The following is a 24,311-nucleotide window of genomic DNA, read 5'->3' as shown; positions in this document are numbered from 1 at the left end:
ACACTTGTGCACACATACACCACCACCAACAACAAATTGAAAAGTAAGATATGATCCACGTTAACAATTTACCTTTTCCTAATAGAGCGTTTTAGTTGTCACTTGCCACTGGAAATCAGTTGCCACTTTGTCCCACCAGTGTGTGTCTATGTTCTGGAAAGGGTGGGTCTATTAGTTGCTGTGTCTGTCTGGGTACATTCCCCATTTAGAGCCTGCTGTAGTAGTCTGTTGAGAGTACTCTACATAAATATAATGTTTTATTCTTGACTTGAGGACAGCGATAAGGAGCTATGAGGTAAAAGCTGGACTGGATTTAGTCTTGCAAAGAGAAGTACATCCTAGTAGTGACTGCCAAGTTTCCATAGTGGGAATTTGTGAAAACCCAGACAAATCAAGTCAAGAAACCCAAATCAAGTGATCAATAGCTCATTTGGATATTTCTTAGAATTATCTACCCAGCACTTTTTCTATGGACGTAGATGTACAACTATTTAGACTTATATTGTAGTCTAGAAGGATGATGAACACACACAATCATAAACAAATAAAGGAGTATTGTAAAGCTTTGGCACAGTAGAGCTGCAGAGGAAGATGTGGGGTTGGGATGGGATGGCACCATCACTCAATGTTATGGATACTTTCCTTGAGGATGATAACCGTAATTTTAATGGCAATGCTTAAATATTCACAGTGAAATGTAATGCACTGTTTATAATTATTTCTTTCCAATTTTTCCTGTTGAAATTCCTACACGGCAGCCAGGCATGGTGGCTCACACCTCTAATCCCAGCACTCTGGACAATAGGGAAGCTGATTTCTGTGAGTTTGAGGCCAGCCTGATTAACAGAGCCAGTTTCAGGACAGCCAAGGCTACAGAGAGAAACCTACCTTAAAAAACTGTTTTTTTCTACATGAAATATGATACAAACTGATATAAGATTGGGACATAGCAATTAATTTAAAAATTAGTATATAGAAATTTTATGAATAGAATATGACTATTAAAGATTTTGTCAATATGATTTTACATTAATAAGATACTAATATTTTGTTAAAGGGACATAGTTATAATGGAAAAGCAAAATTTCTTTAACTTGAAATTTTTTAATATAATTTCTTCAAAGATTAAAATTTAATTACATAATTTATCCTTTCCCTCTCCTTCCTTCAGCATCTTCCATGTCCCTCCCTCACTTACTCTCTGTAAAATCCATGACCTTTTCTTTTATTTATTATTTTATACACATACATAATACATATATAGACATGAATCTATAAATACAACCTGCTGAGTCTGGTCAGTGTTGTGTATATGTCTATGATTTCAAGACTAAGCGCTTGGAATTGGATAATCAATTAAGGATCGCATCTCTCGGGAAGACTGACTGTCCTGTTCTCAGCTCTGTTCCTTGCTGTGTTTATTTGTCTTGGGTAGAGCCCTGTGAGGGTTCCCTCTCCCTCACTGCATGTCTATCCGTGTTGTCACTCTTCAGGGCTTTCTAGGCAGCCATGTTGTTGAGGTATCATGGATGAAGCACTTCATCTGTGTCATTTCTAGGTCGGGTACTCTGGCCCTCGCAATCCTCCTGTCCACTCTTCAGTGATGTGACCCGAGTCTTGAGTGCAGAAGTTGTGTTTTGGTGTCTCCATGGTGACCGAGGACTGCACATTCAGTTGTTATCAGCTTTTTGTGCAGTTGTGGTTTCTGTAATAGTCTATATCTTCTGTGGCTAGGAGCTTCTTGGATGAAGCATGAAAGCTACATGGGCCTGTGTTTGTAAGGAGAAATAGTTAAAAAGCAGTTAGGAGTTAGGTTTCTATGTCTGGTACTGGTTTGATAGCTAATCTATGGCTCTTGGGGAAATATTGTCAACCCAAGCAGCATAACTTTATCACAGGACTGGAGAGCCAAAGACAGGCAGATCTCTGTGAGTTTGAGGGCAGGCTGGCCTACATAGTGAGTTTCAGAAAATGCCAGGGCTATATGATGAGAACTTTTTTCAAAGACTCTACCAACCAACCAAATTGCAACAACAAGAAGAAAGATAAACATGTGCACACACTCTTCTATGTACTATATCTAGTTGTAAGTTATTGTAAAATAACGATTCCTTTTGACATTTCAAATATCCTCAGATGAGTTAAAATAATTCATTTTGTCTTTGACAGTCACTAGTGTCATTTTTAAATCATTCATTTGTGTAGAGAGTGAAAGATAATAGGAACATACTTGTGAAGACAAAAAGGGTTCTGTCTATAAGTAGATTAGGGTTGTAAGAAATATCTCTCAAGTGAAGAAATACAGTGTGTCATGACAAGTGTTTAAATGAAAATGTGCGTGAGGTTAGCAGATGTGTAGAGCACTGGAACCTGTCTGCTTTGGTGTGAATGCAGGCTTTTCAGAGTAGGTGACAATAATATCTAAAGTCTACAGACTTCCTGCCTTCATGTACAGTTCTACTGTGACTACTCAGATAGACCTCATGAGCTACTGAGCCACAAAGAGGCTAAATAACTCTTCTAATGTCACGCAGTTAGCAGGAGATCCCTCCTGGCTTTGAACTCAGACTCCACATGTTAGCCTTGTCAGGGCTTCCTCCTGTACTTCAAGGAGCCTTACTGGTCATAACAATGGGTCTTGTAATAAAATGGAAGGGAAGCCAGGGACTAAGGGCTTTCTTGTTTGCATGAGTAAACAGCACTGCCTACAGGTCCTTGATGATATTTCCACCTACTTACACGACAGAGAAAGTTCTTCTCAAACTCTGGGCAGTGATGTTTTCATTCCGCTTCTCAAGCTTTGAAGGGGGCCCAGTGGTCCTTTGGACCTCTGGTATCTACTTAGTGGGTTCCAAGTTCCCCCTGCTCTCAGGAGGTAACTTGAGTACTGGGGAAAGTACTGTTCATTATCTGTCCCTGTACAGCCACTGCTGGCTTCATATTATTATAATACTGTTTTAAAGTTTTCTTTACTGGAACAAATCCATTCCATTTGGATTGTCATGAACCATCCGGAATAATAAGCCTCTCAGTAGCATTTGTGTGTCACCTCTTTTACATCACTTGTCTGCTGGACTGAGAATTTCTTCTCACTGAAAATGGGTCGGTCCATTTACAGGCAATAACAGGGTGACTAATGTTCATTCTTGGGAAAACTGAAATGTGTGCCTTTCATCCTATTATACTGATTCACCAGCTTCAGATTATCTGATCGTGCAGCTTCTCATTTTCCTCCAGTATCTTAATGCTATTATGAACAAGAATTCTGTTGCTAATGGTTTTGGAAAATAATATGTGCTTTCAGCCGCTGCCTGTATTTCTATGGTTTCATCTGATTTAGCTGGAGTTTGATAGTTTTTTCAAAGGCTGCTTGTTGCAGATCAATGTGAGGAGCCCTAATATTTCTCTAGATCAGCTTCCAGTGTCCTACATTTTACTAGAAGACAATGGGATTAATATGTTGTCTACTAGACAGTAAGCAAAAGTGTTTTAAAACATGTGGTTTATAATCTACATTCTTTATTACTAATACATCTATAGATACATTTACATAAAATATATATTTTATTTATGCATAAACACACATTTAATTTTTGGGTGAAATTTGGAATACCTTATGTTTTAAATAATCAGTTATTTTTAGAAAACAATTAGCAAAGAATAATTGAAAATTTTAACCATACAAAATTATATTTTAGAATAAATTGTAGGACTATACCCTCCAGATTTCTATTCCATTTCTTTTATGTTCTTTTGCACATAATTACTTTTTAGATGTTGATTTTTAGATAGCTTTGTCAAATAGAATACTGTAATTCCTATAGAGTACAATAGTTTTTCTTTATTTACAAACTTAAATATTTATTGTTTTGAAAAATGACTTTATTTGTTTTCAATCAAATCCAGCTATATCTATGATTATTGAGATATCATTCTTTTTTTCAATTTTATACATTTTTTTTAATTTTTGCTTATTTTACATATCAACCACAGTTCCTCCTCCTCTTCCTCCTCCCTCTTCTCCCACAACTCCCCCAAAATCACCCCTCATCCACTCCTCAGAAAGGGTATGGTCTCCCATGGGGAATCAACAAAGCCTGGCATATTCAAAGCCTGGCATAGTCAGGTGAGACAGGACCAAGACCCTCCCCACTGCATCAAGGCTAAGCAAGACATCCCACCATCTGGAATGGGCTCAAAAAGCCATCTTATGCACCAGGGATAGATCCTGGTCCCACTGCCAGGGGTCCCACAAACCGTTCAGGCTACACAAGTGTCTCCCACATACAGAGGACCTAACTGACTTTGGGTCAGTTGCCTGTGGATTTCCAAGCCATGCTCTTGACCCCTCTTGTTCATGTAACACCTCATCTCTCTCGTCTTTTTTTTTAAAAAACAGTTTCTTTTTCGTTTCAAATCCGTATAAGTGATTGTGCTGGTCTTGAAGCAGAAATGAAAACACTTGATGGTTTCTGGCCTCGGAATTTTTCTTTCTGAGAATGTCTCTGAATAACTTCTATCAAAAGTCAGAGAGAAAGAGAGAGAGATGCTTTATCTGTGCAGTTGCTCACAAGCATGCGAACTACAGTTTCATCAGACAGGATGGATGCCAATTGTGGCAGCATAGGTTTAAAATCCCACTCTGGGGAGGCAGAAACAGGAAGAACCCTGTGGACTTGCTAGCCAGCTAGCCTGGCCTAACTGGTGCACTGCAGACCAAAATGACTGTCTCAAAGAAGGTAAGCAATATTCCTGTGGCTGATTTTACTATGGACTTCACATTCATGCACATCTGCACACACATGAAAATGCACACATACCCACAGCTGCAAACTCTTAAACATGAACATACACATAGACATATGCACACATACATGCATACCCACTCATAAGAAATAAGCTCCTACTGTTTATTTGTCTAACAAAGTTTCTTTTGCTCATGGCAATCGCATGAGATGTCCCCTTTAAAATTTCCTCCACCTGTACCCTGTTTTTTTTTCAGAATAGCATAAAAGGGAAGAAATAGATTTCTTATGATGATTCTTTGGTTCGTAACATGACCTTTTCATAGTTGTGTGTGTGTGTGTGTGTGTGTGTGTGTGTGTGTGTGTGTGAGCACACGTGCGCAAGCGTGCACTCTGTTCTTATCTATCCCTCTTCCCTGCTGCTCCCAAACAAATGGCCACAGTGAAGGAGGGAAACAAAATGAGACACTATGATGAAATCTGTTACTTTGTATACTAATCTAAAAATTAATTTTAAAAAATTGAGCATGGACAAAGTACAAAAGCTATTTGTGTTTTTACACAATGTCACATTTTTAGTTGCCTTTTGAGGTCATACCCTACCTGTAGTTTAAGCTACAGAGTAATTTTCCAGCACGGCAGATTCCACTTGTTTGTTGTGTTTAGACAGGGCCTTGATATGCTGCACATATTAACATTTGAATTCACAACCCTTTTGCCAACATCTCTAGAGTTCAAGGATTCATAGACTTGTATCACCTACCCCAGCAAATGACACTTATTTAATTGTTCTTTTAAAAATCATTATTGGGATTACGGTTATTCTCACATAGCTATTTGCAATCCTGGTGGTTCACCTCCCCACACTCACTGTGCATGCTCAGTAGGATCCTGGACTGTTCCTTTCGTTCAGATCCAGATATGATCCTCACATGATTTTGCAAGCAGAAGAGAGTGCTATGGAAATCAGGCCAGGCTCTACAGTGGAGGAAATGCCACCCGGTAGACACATTCAAGTCATCACAGAGGTGATTCCCAATGACCCCTTTCCTCAAAAATCTCAAATGTGATCTGTTGATGAATCAGCTGGCGTTCCCTAGCCAAAAATGTTTGAGAAATATTCAGTTTTAAAAGTTTCCATTTCATTATAAAAGTAAATAATATGAGTTAAAATAAAAGTAAAGTACAGGATTTTATTGTGCATTTTAAGAAAGAAATTATTAAAATACTAGAGAAAGAATTGCCATCAAACCCTTATTATCATTTGCAATCACTGCTCCGTGATGATAAAGTCTTACTCTAAGTAAAACAATTTATTTTTACCTTGTCATATTGATATTTTAGTTAGAACCATTTTTTTCTCATTATATCATATCCAAGCTCATCACATAAACAATGATTATAAATTCAAACAGCAATGGTTGGCAGAGTAGGTCAAATGTAGTTCCTTGTGTGTAATCATGCATGCCTAAACGTCACTGAAAGTAAGAGAGTTTCATTGTGATTTAATAAATAATTAAATAAGCCCCTTGTTTAATAAATAAACAAACTCTAAGTTGGCTTATTTTGGGAAGGTTGACACCTTGTTCTATGTAAATGAAGTTTTCTGAGCAGATGATTTGAAGAAGAATAGACAAATAGCACTGAAAGAAGAGAGGTCGAGAATAATAATGAGCAATATAAAAGGAATTTCTGCTTTATGACATCCTGTCCTGATCTGGGTAATGGGGGGAAGTCTAGGAGGCACAGTGATGAAATTCCTGATGTAAAGTATGGTGATTAGGACTCAGGTCCTGTGAAAAAGTGTGGAGAAAATAAAAAAATAAGGAAGTTTGGGGAAATGGAATTCCATACATTGTGTTTAACTTTGTTTTAATTGGCCTTTGACAAACCCTCACAATGCCCATTGGGAGAATTCTGATCTAAGAATGGTAGGAAATAAGGACTACTAATTAATGATCTCCTCAGTAATCATTGCTTCTTTGGAAAAAATATTAGATTTAGGTCATATATATCATTTGGCCCTCTTTAATAAGTTATAAAGAATCATTGAATTGAAATGGACTTGCCTTAAATATTGTTGTCTGTCTACAAGGTTCTTGTTAACTCCTGGTTGAGAAAGTAAATCCTCTTCATGGAGAATCCACTACATGATTTTAGACAAGTTGCATTTAAGTTATAGGGTTCCAGCTCTTGCACATGTTTCTTAAGGTGAATCTTTCCTTATTCTATAAACATTTATAATACCTTTATCTTAAATTTGAGCCAGACAAAGGCTCTAACTATGTTTAATTCTAAATCACACTATTGAGTAGCCTTGCCTAATGAAGCATTAGAAAGGATTTGGAAGTTGATTTTAAAATATATGAAGTCTAAAAGGAGCTTGGGACTTTACAAGGTTATTGACCCCTTATTTGCATATGTGAAGCTTAAAAGAAAGCTCTGGTCATATTTAAGATAGTGGAACATCCAGCCTAAACTACAAGCCCAGGTCCCTGTGAAAGTAGGAGCCCTAGTTCCCTGTGAGAGACTCTATTACTAAAGGTAAACCACTCCTCAGGCCACCTAAGGTTGACACAAATGCATAAACACACACACACACACACACACACACACTCCAAACAGCCTGATAAGGAACTGGTCAACAACTAGAAGGGACATGCTATATTCCTCTTTTCTTTTCCAATTTTCGAACATAACATAACTTTTTTGGAATTTTTGTTATGTATGCTGCTCATACATTTTATGTACTTGTGCATCTTTCTAGAAGAATCACGGGTAGAAAATAAGCTACTTAGGAACTTTTTAAATGTGGGATGATGTTTAATGTGGGGATGAGTATAGAATTTTGTAAGAAGTTTTAGGTGTTTTTACTTTTTAGAGGTAGATATTATTCCATAGTTGTAATTTGTAGATAGATTTCTCAGATTACCTGCAAAGCTAAAATGATAGTTTTGGTTAGCCCTTGCTTAAAGACTATGTTCTGTGGATTTAAGTTTGATGCCAGTGTCTGAGCTTTTTAACTGAAGGGAAATAGATTACCTGTAAAGCTGTGTTTCTGAAGTCTTCCTTCTATGTCTATGCGATGAGAACATCTGTCTCTATGTGGATTCATCAGCCCCTTCAGTTCCTGATTACCACCCTTCATGTTTTCTGCTCCCATCACCAGATTCTTGTTAGAGTAAGATTGTGAATTTTCTAATTACAATTAAACTTTTTAAATATGTTTCAAGAAATGGGATTAATAAAAGAAAAATTCTTTATATACTTGAATATATAGTCAGAAATACCATCTGGTCATACATTTCTAATATAGAAGCAACAAATTGGAATTAAAGGGACCTAGTAAGGAAACTACTCTTTGTACTCCTAAACATTTCCTGTCTTCTGTGGTAATTAAATGGAAGAGTAATTTGACTAGTAGTATAATTGTGAGGAAAAACATCAGTCTTTGTATAAGTTGTATTTTCCTGCATAAAATGTATACGCCAATTATTCAGATAAGAGGGAATTTTTAACATAGCTTCATGGATTATGTAGTTATTATATAGTTTGTACCCATTTGCCACATTAATTTGATTCTTTTTAATGATATAGAAATAAAATACAGACAATTTGAGAAGTTATATCTGTTCTTTAGATGTTTTCTTTTATATTTTAAATTTCAGATTTATAAAGCTGTCTGAATATTGTAAATGGAGACTGTGGTTTTGTTTCCCAGCTACCCAAACCCAAATAACCACACAGAGACTATATTAATTACAACACTGTTTGGTCAACAGCTCAGGTGTATTCCTAGCTAGCTCTTATGTCCTAAATTAACCCATTTCTATCATTTTATATTCTACCACGAGTCTCGTGGTTTGTTACCTCACATCTGCCTGACTCTTCCTTCTTTCTCACTGCATTCAGGTTAGTTTTCCTGCCTAGCTCTATTTTGCCTATCCATAGGCCAAAGCAGCTTTTGTATTAACCAATGGTAATAAAACATATTCACAGCATACAGAGGAAAATCTATATCAGAATACCAGGGAAAATTACTGATTTCCTTAACATCCACATTCCTTAAATGCATGAGTATTATTATTTTACTACACATTTACATTTTGTGGTTCTTCACTTAGCTTTCTACCTCTCCCCCTTCTCTTTCTAATTTTTTTCCTCAAAACTCTTCTTTTAATTAAGACTATGTGGTAGACTTTTGTTCTTATATTCTGTAGAACATATCTCAAATCAAAAGAATCTTTTTCATAACTACAGTTCAATATTTAAACCAAGAAATAAGAAGCTTGTGAAAGAGTAATGGATTTCACATATTTTTAGCGGTGAATCTAATAATGGCTTCAGTTATTATGTCTTTTGTATGCTTCTACACTGTAATATTTTTGAAGCTTGGTTTTCTGGCACAAATAGTTTTGAAAGGTACTGCTAATTTATTTTGGAGAATGTCCCTTAATTTGAGTTTGTCTGATGTTTCCTCATAATCAGAGTCAAATTATGATAGACTTAAAAATACAGTTGTATAAGTTATCTATTTTATAACAACTTGCAAGCTAGTTATTTGTCATAATTGCATCACAGATGATATTTATCTATAACTTCGTGGAAGAAATTATTCCCCTAGAAAGTTTTTATATGTGTCTCATGATGAACAAGCTTGCCTAAATTTTGAAGCTCTTGTCAAATTTATGGTATATATGATCAAATCGATTGTTCTAGAACTTTCCAAAGAAATCAGTAAAATGTATAACAGTGTCTATCTTTTCTTCACAGTCAGCTCTGCGTGCCCACAGGATCGAAGACACTCTCCTTCGTCCTTACACGAACTCAGATTCCTGTCACAGCTGACAGAATCCGCTTTGAAGCTGGAAAAAAGCATTCAGGAACTGTTTGAAGAGTCATTTTTATTGCTTGAGATGCCCAGGAATGCTCCAGGTACTGTGCTCTTTAGTTAGTCATGCATAGACAATTTTTCTCTGAATGCTCCCTGCCACTTTTAATCTGTACCATTATTTGAAAGAAGTACATGATGAAGTTGTTTGCATTAATATTCAGCATGACACATAGTGTGGGTTTTTTTTTTTTATTGTTTGCACTTTGAGCGTCCTTAATTCTGATGGGCAAAAACTTCCTAAGTTTGTTTGGATAATTGCCCTTGGCTAGTATTGTATCTTTTTCCCTGGGAAGAACCACAGGCTGGCCTGTTGAGAGACTGAACAGACTGGGTGGCCGAGCACCTGTGCTCTTGCCACAGAAGCCAGGTGCCCTCCTCCAGCAGCTGTCCGAGTCTCCTTAGGCCAGAGCTCTCTCTCTCAGCTTCCCAGTAGACTTGTAGGAATACACCAAGTTCTCTCTTTGTAGGCCCCAATACTTCAGATTCCAATATCAAAAGTGGAGTTGTGAAAATTAAATAACTTAGCATACTAGGTCATGCATAAGATTTTTAAAAGTTATGATTACCAGATGTGATTTATTACACTGTGAGTTATTTAATTTTGTAATGTATTATTCTAATTTAATTGAAACAAAATCTCTTTGAAAAATACTTTACTGTGTAGGTTGAAATAATGTTTCTGACAATATGGGTAGCAGTCAAAGGATATGGCCAAGACACACTCTTTGTTGTCTCATGTATACCTTTTCTTCACCATGACAGCCACAGTTCTCTTTCACATATGACCATGTGTGGCGTGCTGAGAAAGTGGCTACATCTTCAAAACAAATTGAGGGAAGCAGGAATTAACTAAATTTTTTTAACATGCAAACCCCATATCTAAGAACAATAAATCTTTAGCTTCTGCTTGAATACATAGTTCTGTACTTTTTTATTTACTTTGACTTGTGTATTAGAAAAGATAGTGGCTGGGGTTGAAATTTCTTTTATGTTTAGCACAGGTAAGCAATTTTCTGTCTTTCAGGTTAACTTTAGGTAGCACTATTCTAAAGTAAGTAATACAGATAGTTGTATTTGCTCATTTTCTATTACTGTAACAAAGTTTCTGAGCCTGGATAATTTAGAAAGGAATGGGGCTTATTTACCTCACAGTTTTGGAGAAAGTCCAAAAATGTATGCTGACTCAGGTGAGCACCCTCCCAAGGGCGGGGCTGCCAGTACCCACCCATTGCATTCTCCCTCTTCAGTGCCCTCCATTCTTTTACTACCATCTGGAAGACTAAGCTTCTAACATCTGAGCTCTTGTGGGGCATACTCCAATTATAGCCAACCTGTAGCCATCACTGTACCGAATTTCCGCTCATTAGACAAAACAAGGGTGGAGTACAGATTTCTGATGCTAGCAAGAATGTAAGACAGAAAAATGCTTTAAGCAAAAACCAAACAGGAACTGTTGACTACATTAAGAGATAATGAAAGCTTTAATTGCTTGTCTAAATGGAGTTGATCTGAGCTCAGAGAATTTTAAACCCTAAGACTTCCAAATTTTTGGTGCTATGTTAAGCCTCACAGAATTGATATTAGCTACTGGTGCTCATCCATCATGACCAGCCAAGATAATGTGTTCTCACTTTTCTATGTTCAGTTCTCTTTAGATGAAAAAAAAAAACAAAAATACCCTGAATTCCATGTCATCAAGGTCTCTGTCCATCATCTTGTTTTCATCCTAGTACAGCCTTTGACAGAATGTATCAGTTATGTGAGAGCTTTGTTCTTAAGTGCAACATGACTAATATTGTTAGAGGAATGTTGTAAGGACATAAAACTGAAATAGGCAAAATCTGAAGAAAAGATTTTAGCTGCTGATTTTAGGGGAAAAAGAAAGGCATATTCCACTGTATTAGATTAGGATTGAGCCTTGATGAGGCTCGCAGACACTTCACACCCAAGAGCAGGCATTGCAATTATTATGTGAAGTCAAAAAATCTCTATAATCACATCATAATTTACAGTTGCTGTTAACCCATATTTGTGGGTTATCAAATTCAATATTTAAGAGTAATTTTTGAGTAATGTCTTATTAGTAAAACATCTCTTTTTGGCTATTTGTATTCTTTAATTTTTCAAAATATTTTTGTGCTCTAACAACATTTTTAATAATTCCCTAACATTTAAAATAATATGTGCTGTCAGAATATATTTAATACAGATTTGTTCAATGGATAAATGAGGTTAATGTGTTAAAATTTCTCTAATTCACTCTAGGTTCACTTCATATTGATGATTTAGAATTGTTGTTAAAAATAAGCCAAAAAGTTTATGCACGTGTGTGTGTGTGTGTGTGTGTGTGTGTGTGTGTGTGTAAGGAGGAAAACAACTTGCAGGATTGGTTCTCTCTTCCCACCATGTGGGTTCCACGAATTCAACCCAGGTTGTCAGGCTTGGCAGCAAACACCCCCACTTGGAGCCATTCCACAGGCCCTTGTGATATATGCTTTCTTTGAAGTTGAAATTCATGGGTTTGGGTTTGGTCTTGTTTTTGTTTTGTGTAAGACAACCAAGATTGCTTCAATCCTACACAACTTTATATAAATGACTGTAAAGAATTATCTGAAAGGAAATTGTTGGGGGGGGGGGGACGACTTATGTTTCTTTGAGTGTGTCAGTGTTAATCAGTTCTTTTCAAAAACGTTGGCTTTTGAATTAGGAGGGAAAAGATACCTAAGATGAATTACTATAGAAAGCAAAAGGTACTTATTTGTATGGTTTTGCTAGAAACTCTTTCTGGAAGAGAATGGAGGGAAAGAGAGCAAGCCAGGTGGCTTCCTGGGTCCTGGTTTTCGTTGGAGCATGTTTTGTTAGCCTGATAAAAGTGGCCTCATGTGACTATATAATCCAAACAATATAAAAAAATGAAGTCCCCCCCCCCCATTTTCGGGATGTTTTAAAAATATCCAGATGCTTAACATCGCATACAGGATGTAAAAAGATAATTAATCACACATTTAACTTCCTATTTTAATGTTTACTCTTGGGAATCAGAATGTGAACAAGAGAATTGATAGAGACAGGATAAATCTTTTATGAGAAAGAAAATTTAGTAGTTCTACTATTTGTTTTGTTTGGTCAGATTTGATGGTTTTCTGATTTCGTTGTTGAGAAAGTGATTGACTGTACAGATGCCGTCCTGTGTCTCTTTTGTGTGATGGTATTTTTACGTGCTTGCTTTAGGTTTGATTTGGGGGGGGGGTCATTTATGATGCTCCTTCAGAATAAAGTAGTTCTCGGGCAGTTCCTCAATTTTTCCAAAGGTGGCATCTGAGATTTATCTAAACCAGGAGGTTTCTTGGCCCTCGTTTCTCTTTAGCACCAGCAACGACAAAGCGCAATGGCCGCTTCAATTGGATGTAAGAAGAACACTTAGGGTTTGTCTCAGAAGAATCAAAGATTTCAGATCTTCTGAAAGATTGTTTGTACTCTTAGGGGGTCTTAAGAGGGGTCAAATGGCTTCTAAGAGTTCCTTAGCTAGATGGTTAGGGGATTGTATTAGGGAGGCGTATGTAGTTAAGGTAAAGAGGCTCCTAGGGCTTCTAAAGCTCATTACTCTAGGACTTTAGCTGTTTCTTGGGCAGAGAGGTCGAAGGCTTCCACATTGGAAATTTGCAAGGTGGCCACCTGGGCTTCTCTTCATACTTTGTTATGGTATTATCTCTTGGATGTAGTCTCTTCTACAGATTCAGCTTTTGGTGGGAGGTTGCTTGTGAGCCAGAGAAGAGCAGTGAAGAAAAGAAAGACTTGCGCTTCCCACTCAGAGCTGCCAACAAGGCGAGTTGCCTTGAAGTGCGCACAATGGGAGCCTATGAAGACCAATTTGGGTGTGAAAGTGGATGTCACAGGGAAGTACTGCCAACCTCCAGTCCTGTGAAAGAGAGCAAAGTGGCAGTGTGCAAAATAGCCAGAAGTGTAAAATGAACCACAGAGAACTCTGTAGGGGAAGCTGTTGAGCAGCTGGCACTCTTGTGACCCTGAGTGCTCTTCTGAGGTTCTTAATCTAGGCATATACTTAGAGAACTCACTGTTGGTTTCGTGCGAATAATTATCTTTCAAAGTAGAGCCAAAAGTAGATAATAAAGTGTGTACAGAATTTTCAATCTATTTTAAATATATACAGTAATTCCCCAGTTGTTCAATGGACTCGTAGAATTTTATTTTGTTAAGTTTTGAAATTGGCCAATTGAATGGCAAACAAATATAAAAATGTTGCAATGTTGTATTCATGAAATATTTTATTAACGTGTATTGATTGTCATTAATCCTATCTAAAAATGACTCCATTTACTTTTACACTTAAAGATAAGTTTCTTAAAAGTCTTTTAATTTGGGGGGTATTATATTTTAAAGATTAATATAATTAATTGAAAGTCGCTCATTCTAGAGTTATGAACCAGCAAGAAATGGCTTAGGAATATTGTCTTTGTCTAACTCGTCCTGGAGATAAGCAGATGGTTTCTACCATCTGGGCATTTTGTTTATTGAATAACTATAACATATTCAGGAGTGAAATGTTAACTAGAAGGTAGTCAACTTCTTCCCTAAGACTTAAACTCCAGCTCTGCAATGTCACACAGTTACTTCCAGAAAGAGATCTGCAAAGATTATGCTTCAAGGGTAAGTATCTCTTAAAATTAGCTACTTTCATGAGCTCCTGCAGAGTATTCAGATAAATTGGCTTTGAACATATGAATACCATTAAACTTTGGAACAAACCTAAGGGATATACAGTCAAGATGAAACTGCAACTTTTTTCTACTTGTCTACTTTCTGGAAACAAGTACATCTACACCTGTTCCTATATTAAAATAATAAATGATTGTCATCCTATTAAAAGTGAATAGTTAGGAAAATGCAGGAACATTTCCAGAGAAAAGAGAAGGAAACAAATTCATAATAATTAATCCTAAAATAACCAACTGGGACAAAAAAGATGACTAAGACTAAGAGATGACATTAAGAACACTTACTTCCAGAAGACCTAGATTCAGTTCCCAGCACCTACTTTGAGCAGCTCACAGCTGCTTGTAACTCCAGTTCCAGGGAATCCAATGCCCTCTTCTGGCTTCAGCAGGCTGTGCATGTGTATGGTGCACATACATAAAATCTAAAACATACATATACACATCAAAAGAATAAATAAATTTTACAAAACAAGTGTCAACCATTCTAGATGTGATTAGCATATGTAGTTTCAGGCAGGTTAAAATAACTGTGTAGAAAAACTACGTACCCAGTAGGTGCATTTACATAAACATAGAAATATATGAATATATAGGGAATATATGCAGTAAGATGTTGATTGTATTAAAATGATGCAGGCATATACAAGATATAAAGCTCCTATAAATATGCAACTTGCTTAAGCCTCTATACTTATCATATTCATATTTGCTGTAGATTATGAAGAGTTTTCCATTGTTGTGTATTCATTGATGAACATTTAGCATTCTCTGCTTCATTTGTATGGTGTCATACTTCATGATATTATGTCAAGTTTTCTTGAGCTATGGACAGTTGTCTTGGCCTGTATCTTACAATTGCACTACTGTATGTGAAAGATAAGTTTATTAAGTGGAATGGTTAAATAAATAGTCAAGTTCACAAAGAAGATGAAAAGACACAAAGTAAAAATAAGAACTGCAAAATACATATATGATAATGGATTCATATCCAAATATACAAAGAACCTTTTAAATTCAACAGGCAACCTGATTTTAGACTACATAATATATCTGAGTAGACAGCTCACTAAACATGACAGATGGTGACTAAGCATAGGAAAATATGCAAAAAATAGTATGTCACCATGGGAATGCAAATTAAAATGAGATATTACTGTACACCTATTAGATGGCAAAAATCTTTTAAAAAATTGCTAAAAATACTACTTTCTGACAAGCGTGTAGCAGAAAAGTAACTCTGTTCATTGCTGTTAGGAATGTAAAACGGTAGAGCATCTTTGCCCATCAGTTTGGCACAATCTTCCAAAACTCAACATAGTCTTACCATATGGTCTAGTCATTGCACTTCCAGGTGTTGATCCAAATGAGTTGAAAACTTAAATCCTTACAAAAACCTATATATGAATGTTTACAGCAGCTTTATTCATAATTACCAGAATTTGGAAACAAGTAAGATGTTTTTCAGTAGGTGAATCAATAAACAATTTGTGGTCTATCAATACAATGGAATATTATTCATCAATAAAAATAAGATGATCAAGCCATGGAATGATACGGAGGAACCAAGGTTGTTTATTGCTACATCTAAAAAAAATTATATACTATAAGATTCCAACTATATATTGTTACAGAAAAACAAAACTATAGAAACATTGAAATATTTACATTGCCAGGAAAAGGGGAAAGGGATAGGTACATGGGTTATATATCGGCAGGGGGAGTTTAGAATAGTGAAGCTATTCCATATGGACACATTAGTGGTAGAGAAACGAACTATGTACGTGACAGTGTCCATAGAATTATTTAACACAAAGAGTAAATCCTATGGGAAACTGTAAGTATATGAAGTAATGTTTCAGTATCAGTTTATCAGTTGCACAGACATACAACATCACCATAAGATTTTAAACATAGAGAGACGGTTCAGTATTTGCTGCTCTTGCAGAGATCCAATACGCCCTTCAAGGGGGCTACAACCCATCTGTTAACTGATTGACCACTTCTTAATAGCTTCAGAAGCTAGGGACGAAGAAGACTTTAACCTGCAGGTCATTTGGGGGATACTTACCCAAACAGGAGCGGAGGTGTTATTATCTAAGTAGGCATTCCTTTAGCATACTCAGAGTGAACAGATGTTGTAAGTAACTTTATCATTAGAATAAAACTTCTTTCTGAGGACTCTATTCCTTAGAATGTATTCATAATTAAATTCAAAGTATCACTCAGGAGGAAAACAGCACCCATCTACTAAATGAATTTATTGGTTAAAATATCTACTGAGAAAATTGCCAACAATAGAGAAACTGTTTCTTAAAATTTCTTGAAGTCTAGTAAAAAAAATAAAAATGGGATTATACTATGAAATTTATCATCCTATACTAACTCCAAGCAACAAAACGGTATACAATACATGATTCATTTAATCAAACTCTGGTTAATGCAATCTTGATGGAAAAGTGGAAAGTTTTTATTTCTTGTATTTAGTTACTAAATTTTGCACCATGGAAAGACTTCCTTTATTATAAAACTTAACAATAGCAAAAATAATTCCATTTTAAGAGTTGGTGATTATATCTGTCCATTTCTGTCCAAATGTTTTTGTTTTTCAAATTAACCATTGTTAATAATTACTGAAAGCATATTTGTTCTCCTGATATACCGTTATGTTTCTATGCATTCTGTTCTTGATGATGATGTTGATGATGCTGATGATGTTGGTGTGTGTGTACATGTGCATGTTTTTGTGGACGAGTAGAGGTTTCAAGCCAACATTGGGTGTCTTTCTTAATTCCTCTCCAACTTATTTAAATTTTACATTTGTGTTTACTTGTGTGTGCCTGTATGTGTACGGATGTTTACATGCCACAACACATGTATGGAGATCAGAGACAACTTTTAGGAGGTCTTTCTGTCTATGACTGAGGTCATGGGAATCAAACTCATATCATCATGCAATTGTCTTTACTTGCTCAGCCATCTTGCCGGGTCACCATATTATTTCTTTCCGACAGTCATTGAATCTGGAACATTACAATTGAGCTACACTAATTGGCCAAGAAAGCTCGTAGGATACTCTGTGCCTGCCTCCCAGTGCTGAGATTATAGTCATGGGCTCCAGGCTTCTGGTTGCATATGGGTGCTGGGGATCAATATGAAGTACCCAATCCACTTTCTAAATGGAGCTGTTTCTCCGGCTCATCTTTTAAGAAAGTGCTAGTATTTTATGTAACCCCATCAGCTTTAAGTGTGGTACTTAAACTCTGACTTCTGTGAAGCCCAGGCTGATTTCACACTCACAAAGTGTTTTCAGCCTATACCACCACACCAGACAAAATTGAACTTTTGAAATTAACAAGGAAGTTAATATTAATTTTTACTCATATGTCATCCTGTATTGTCAACATGAATATAGAGGAAGGATCTTTATTCCGCAGGTTATACATGCATGTATGCCAGATAGGAATATAATTATAAGCTGTTTAGATTTCATCAAGATGTATATTTAAAAGGGGTCTCTACCTTGTATATGCCTGCATAATTGCAATACTGCCACCAGCTTGTATCTTACTGACTGTATTCCCTATTACACACACACACACACACACACACACACACACACACACACACACACATATAGTTATGTGTAATTACTGTGTATGTGATTTTCTATGTAATTAGTACATTAATCACTTCTAGACTAGTTGGTTATTTTGAAAAAAAGATTAATTCACTAATATGTATGTGTGCGTGCCAGAGTATATGAATGTCCATCATGTGCATGCAGTCCCTGCAAAGGACAGAAGAGGGCATCAGAGTCCCTGAAACTGGAGTTACACTTAGTTCTGAACTTCCTGAAGTACCGGGAACAGTCCTGGATCTTCTACAAGAGCAGTAAGTGCTCCAACCCAAGTTTGTTCTTTTTAAATGAATGCTTTTGTATTTATTTCCTTCTCTTTGCTCAGGAATAGAGAAAAAATCTGATAAGGAAGCCATGGGAGCGAAACATATAGCAAATGAAGTCAGTGTTCCTCCAGAGCCATTATTACCAGTTAAAGAGGTGAGACTTTATTCACATATAACATGGTTGCATTTCCATAAGTCTGTTGTGTATCAAAATATTTGAGTTTTCCCTTTGTTTCCAAATAATCTTGATTGAAATTTCCCTCAGAAGTTTTAGATAAAAATTCAGAGGAGTTATCATCAAGTAACAGAAGAGCAGATGCTGATGAGAGTGGGAAGTAATCTGTGTGTACTGTTCGTGGGAATGGAAACTCGGCATCCCCAAGGGAGATCAGTGTGGTGTTCCCTCCAAAAAGCAAAAGGATGACTTTCCTGGGCCACTCCTTAGATCACCACACAATATAGCTACTTATTTATTTTCCTATGTCTCCATTTGCAATAGTCAAGTGATAGACTCACCCTAGGCACTTGTCAGTAGCATGGATGAATGAAAAAAATATAGATTTATTCACACAATAGATTTATTCATTCATAAAGAAAAAAGTTTCATGATGCATTATAGATACAAGGCTGTTGAAAATGTAAGGAATCAAAGAAAATAGGCTGAAGGAATATGACAGTTTGACCAGTTCTTTGTTTGTTTATTCAGTATGTATGGAACTAGAGATTATCACATTAAGTGAATAAGCAAGACTCAGAAAAACAGATGTTTTTTCTCAAAATGTGGATTCTAGATTAGACAAGTCAAGACTTGTAAGCAGAATGGTGTCAAACTTGAGTAAAGGAAGATCAGCTAGAGATGAGGGGTGAAAGAAAATATGAGAATAAAAATGAATATGGTCAAAGTACTTTGGATAAGTATGTAAAGATGTCATAAGAAGACCGATAAATTGGTACAAGTAACACGAGCTAACAATTTGAAAATGTTTTTAACAAAAATCAAGTTGTCTCATTGTTCTCTTGCACAGTACGGTTCATGAGAATGATATAAAAACAGACATCAAGAAGAAACTTTTGTTCCCGTCTTGGCTTAGGGTCTGTATTTTGAGAATGTGAACTGTAGGTAACCGTTACAGAGTGATAAATGCTGATTTTTCCGAGGAAAGGCATGAAGGTCTAAACAAATGTCTTTGTTTATCTGTTCAGGGTGCATTGCCATGCCTCTGCTCTGTTCTGTATTGTAGAGAATCATGTTGCCAGACTCCCCTGCCTTCTAGATCATGGGAATGTCTGTATAATTAAAGATACTGAAATATTGGAGGGCAGAATTTGCAGAGAAATATTGGGATTCCCTATCTCCTACCTCTGTGAGCCTGTGGCCTTGCTGTGGCTCGTGGCTACACCACATTCTTTATGTGACTATAGTTCCTCATGGCAGCTGTGCCTTGACTTAGCCTCTTTCTCAAAGCACAGTGACGTGTTTGCTTTTTTAGTCTTGGTGAGATTGTGATTTGCTGCTGTGTTGTGTTTCATAGTTTGTGCTTGGCTTCACCAGTCTTCTGTCACCTAGGTTTCTGTAAGTTACTTTTGCATCACTGCGACAAAACACCCAACAGAAGGTACTTAAGGGAAGAAGAATGTATTTGTTTTATGATTTCAGATTTCATCCTATAACTGGTCTAGAAGTATGACAGTAGAAACAGCTCGGTCCCTGTCGCAGGAGCCTGATGTGGCTGGTCACATCATTGTGGCAAACAGGAAGCAGACAGTGGGACAGGAAGCATCCTAAACCATTAAAATCCAAGGGTATTTCCTTAGTGAGCTACTATGTCCTATATAGCTTACTATGTCCTACCTTCTAACATTTCACTAGTTTCACCAGAAAACAACTGGGAGGGAGGGAGTAAGTATGATCCTTTGAAAACCGCTGCTGCAAAGGGACGCTGCAATCATAAGTCACACGCGTAATCAGTTCCCTGTATTAAACTTTCCTCTTGAAATTTTGTACATGGCTTCTGCTTTCTCAGTTAATGCTGAGTAATACACTGTGTAAATATTTTAAAAGACCAACATCTGTATAGTTTATAACAGTTCTCAGCCTAGAAAGCAAAGGGTATGGTTAGGAGCACTCAGAAGGATACATAGTGCTTCAGCAAGAAGAAAATCATACTCGGCATGAATCTAGCATTACGTAATAGAAAATAAGATTCAGCAATTCCTGACTGTTGTGCACTGAAAAGCCACTCAGTTTTCTCTTGTTTTCTTGGATTAACTAACAAATGTTCTTTATTTTAACTGGAATGTGTGTGATACCAAATATCAGATGGGAAGAAAAGAAACAAGCAATCTTTCATGAAAACATAGACTTTTAGAAGACAGTTTTAGGACATAGAGGTTTGCAGTTTTCTTTGTAAGGGTAGATTTATATCTTTGTTTCTTCTTCTTTGAGCAGAATTCATATGGCCAGCATATTACAGTCACATATCAGTTATAACAGGAAAATATAATCCCTGTACAGACAGAGAGCAAAGCTTAGACAGGGATAGGGAAAGTGACTGCAGCCATAGCAATCAGGAACAATTCACCACATATGTCCCTTGCATAAATGGAAGACTTTAATGAATATTTGTGCTCCAATAGAGAAATAAGCAAAAAAAAAAAAGATCAGGGCTTTATAGTTTTCCATTTTTATAGAGGTAGTTTCCTTTAGCGTATTTATCATTAATGTGTCCCATAGAAGTTGCTGTTATACCACAGGCTGTAATTTTTCCACCTCTAGTGACCTATGTTTGATACCTGCATTCCAGGTGGAAGGAAAGAACAGATACCTGAGTTTTATCCCTGATCTTCATTTATCAGTAAGGAGATTAAGTTATTGGTTAATTGTACTCAAATATAATTGAGAGATGGGTTTAAGCTCTATGTTGCTATAGGATCAAATAAACTTTAGATAGAAAAGTTCAGTTACATTTTAAGTATCAAAAACAGGAGCTATTATTTTGACAATAGATTTGTAAACTCATGAACTGTATAGAAACCGTCTTTAATATTTTTGATAGTTGTATAAAATGTGTAAATATGATGTTAGATAAATGTATAACATGTTAGCCTAATTATTCTAATCTTAATAATTCATAGGTTTATCCTGATTCATTAGTGTGTGTGTGTGTGTGTGTGTGTGTGTGTGTGTGTGTGTGTGCAAGTGAAAATACCTATGTGCCAGGTTACAGCAGTGAAAGTCAAAGCACAGTGTTCAGTAATCTATTCTTTCCTTCTACCGTGAGATCTGTCCTCAAAAAAATAGTCATCAGGTTTGCATAGCAAGTTCATTTGCCCCTGTCTTACCCCACTGAGCCATCTCAAAGTCCTGATTGCCACAGTCTTAGACTGAAAGGGACATGGAAACCATCCAGTTAAACTCAGTTTTCTAGCTTAAAACTCTGATATCAAGAAAAGCAAAAAATAGATCAGGGACTTAGGGTCTAGGGTCTACTTTTTAAAAGATTTTTATTAGACTTACTGTGTGTTTACATGGGTAGGGGAATGGTACGTGCACCTGTTTGCAGGTACTGGAGAAAGCCAGAAAGGAAGGCACTGGTTCACTGGAATTGGAGTTAAAGGAGCTTGTGAGCCACCTGATATGGGTGTTGTGAATAAACTCTAGTCCTCTGCGACACTCAGCTGCACAGTCTTTTCTCTAGCCCTCATCCCATAGTGTTTGGTATTTGGAGCAGGTATCGTGTTACTACAGACAAGATATGCTGAAACAGCTTGATTTCTAAGCATAGCTTTAGTGTGTTACTACTCATTGTTTTAGTACTTTTGAGAACATTAGGGAACTCGGGGACGTCTACATTCACAGCAAGTGAATTTCCATATTAGAGCAAGACTAAAGTTAAAAAAATTGAACCAAGTGTGCCAATTAGTTTTTGTTAATTTGACACAAGCTAAGGTATTCTAGGAAGAGGGACGTTAACTGAAGGTTTGCTTACATCAGATTAACCTGTAGATGAATCTGAGAGGCATTTTCTCTCTTGATGAGTGTTGTAGGGGAAAGCATGCCATTGTGGGCAGTGCCACCCCTTGTCATTGATTATATAAGAAAATAAGCTGAGTCAGGCACAGAGAGCAAGTCAGTGAGCAACACTGCTTCATGCTTGTAGCTGTCTGCAGGTTCTTGTGCATTCTTCCCTCAGTGATCAACTGTGATTATTGTGTGTGAGCCAAATAAACCCTTTCCTCCCTAAGCTGTATTTGGTCATGGTGTTTTATCACAGTAATGGAAACAAATTGGGTCATCAAGATTATAACATTCAATTTTCGTTTTGTTTTAAAAGAGAAACCACAAGGAGTTGGATGGGTAGAGAAGTGGGCGATCTGGGAGGATAGAGGAAGTAAAGAATATGATCACAATATATAAGATAAAAAACTTAAAATGTAAAATAAAACAAAAGAAGATAAGCTATCCAGAGGAGCTGCTTATGAGCATAGAATATAAAATGAAAATCTACTGGGAAGCCACTACAGACAAAGAATGACTGTGACACCCGTGATCTCCTCCCACATACAAAGCAATGCAGACCACTTTACTTCCTCATTTTTTTATAACAAAACAAAGAGCCTACCACTTTGTGGTGGAGAGACTAAATGAAATTCTAAGCAAGTTAAAACCAGAAAGGTGCAATGTGTGTTTTCTCTGAGAAATTCATTTTATTGCTGTTTCTCTTTTTAGCTTGTCTGGAATCCTGAGATTAAAAGAGAAATCAAAGATTGAATATTAAATGCTAACTTATATTGCAATTCTAGTTAACAGTAAACTTTAAAAAGACTATAAAAATCTAATTTAGACTTTATTAAACGTATTGGATTTAAAGGTTTTATGTGATAGGTTGTAACTGTAGCTTTCAGCTCTTGTTAAAGATGGTTTTATTGAACAATTCTTAAATTATTAAGTTTTGAAAAGGGTTTTTGATTAAATGCACTGAGGAATTAAAGTGACGTCAGCTGTGATGTTGCTGTGTGGAAAGAGTGTGCAAATTTGTGTGTATTGCTTCACACACAGGGTGATATCTTCAGGTTTTAAGTGTGTTGCTTCACACACAGTATGATATTCTTCATATTTTAAGGATGGCTTTTAGACTATATCAAAAGGGTTTGTATTAAACATATTGAATGAAAGTAATAATTTTATATCAAGCTATTTGTTCTGAAAGTAAAAATTAATATGAATATGATCTTATATACATATATTTTTCAGGCTGCATTACTAGAGTTTGACTGGAGAAATGTATTTAAAGAGAGCTCTCTTGCCATGGGACACTGCATATCAACAGCCATTGAAGGTTTTTCCACGAAAGTTCTCCAACAGGAGCAAATGGAAAGAACCTCAGCTGTGAGCTACACTATGAACCTTGTAAATGTCCCAAAAGTTTGGCGAGAAGGTCACATATTTCCTGAGGAAGAACAACCAAAGAAAGTTGCCAAGGCAAGTATCAGAGGAGATTGCTTCAAACTGCTGCTGGCAGATGTGGCATTACTTCTATTTATTCTTTCTTTTTGCCAATGTAAGAGTTGTAAAAGTAGCCTACAGATCAACTGGTGGTGTTCCTTGGAAAGGACCTGGTATCCGGACATATTTTCTTCTCTGGTATCTATACTCCAGAGCTACCAAAATAGACGTGTTTGTTTTTGCTAACATTTGCCCCTTTATTCTGAGGCAACCCGAAAGAAGGTCTCGATAAGATGGGCAGTGTTGACAAAGCTAGAATGACATTAAGAGATACTCCATGATGGAGGAAGGTCATTGGTTAATTAATAAAGAAACTGCTTTGCCCTGATAGGTTAGAACATAGGTGGGTAGAATAAACAGAACAGAATGATGGGAGGACAAGGAAGTGAGCTCATATGCCTTAGCTCCCCTCTCCCGGGCAGACACGATGAAGCTCCGACCCAGGATGGACATAGGCTAGAATCTTCCCGGTAAGCGCACCTTGGGGTGCTACACGCATTATTAGAAATGGGCTAGTCCAGGTGCGA

The 24,311-nt window shown here is 36.6% G+C and overlaps 1 protein-coding gene across 2 annotated transcripts in view; it reads left to right on the top strand.

The window, feature by feature from the left end:
- Kiaa0825 (KIAA0825 ortholog) overlaps positions 1-24,311 on the top strand; it is a 406,382-nt gene that overhangs the window by 77,889 nt on the left and 304,182 nt on the right. The window contains exons 6-8 of one of the 2 annotated variants that reach the window (XM_075976414.1): positions 9,519-9,680; positions 18,338-18,432; positions 23,533-23,760. In XM_075976414.1, the coding sequence (XP_075832529.1) occupies positions 9,519-9,680; positions 18,338-18,432; positions 23,533-23,760 (485 nt within the window). Of the gene's footprint in view, positions 1-9,518; positions 9,681-18,337; positions 18,433-23,532; positions 23,761-24,311 lie in introns of those variants that run through there. The other variant, XM_075976415.1, reaches the window with a different exon arrangement.

Source organism: Microtus pennsylvanicus, chromosome 6 (genome assembly GCF_037038515.1).
Source record: "Microtus pennsylvanicus isolate mMicPen1 chromosome 6, mMicPen1.hap1, whole genome shotgun sequence".
NCBI lineage: Eukaryota > Metazoa > Chordata > Mammalia > Rodentia > Cricetidae > Microtus > Microtus pennsylvanicus.
The sequence above is the reverse complement of the archived record's forward strand: the minus strand, read 5'-3'. Positions and strand labels throughout refer to the sequence as shown.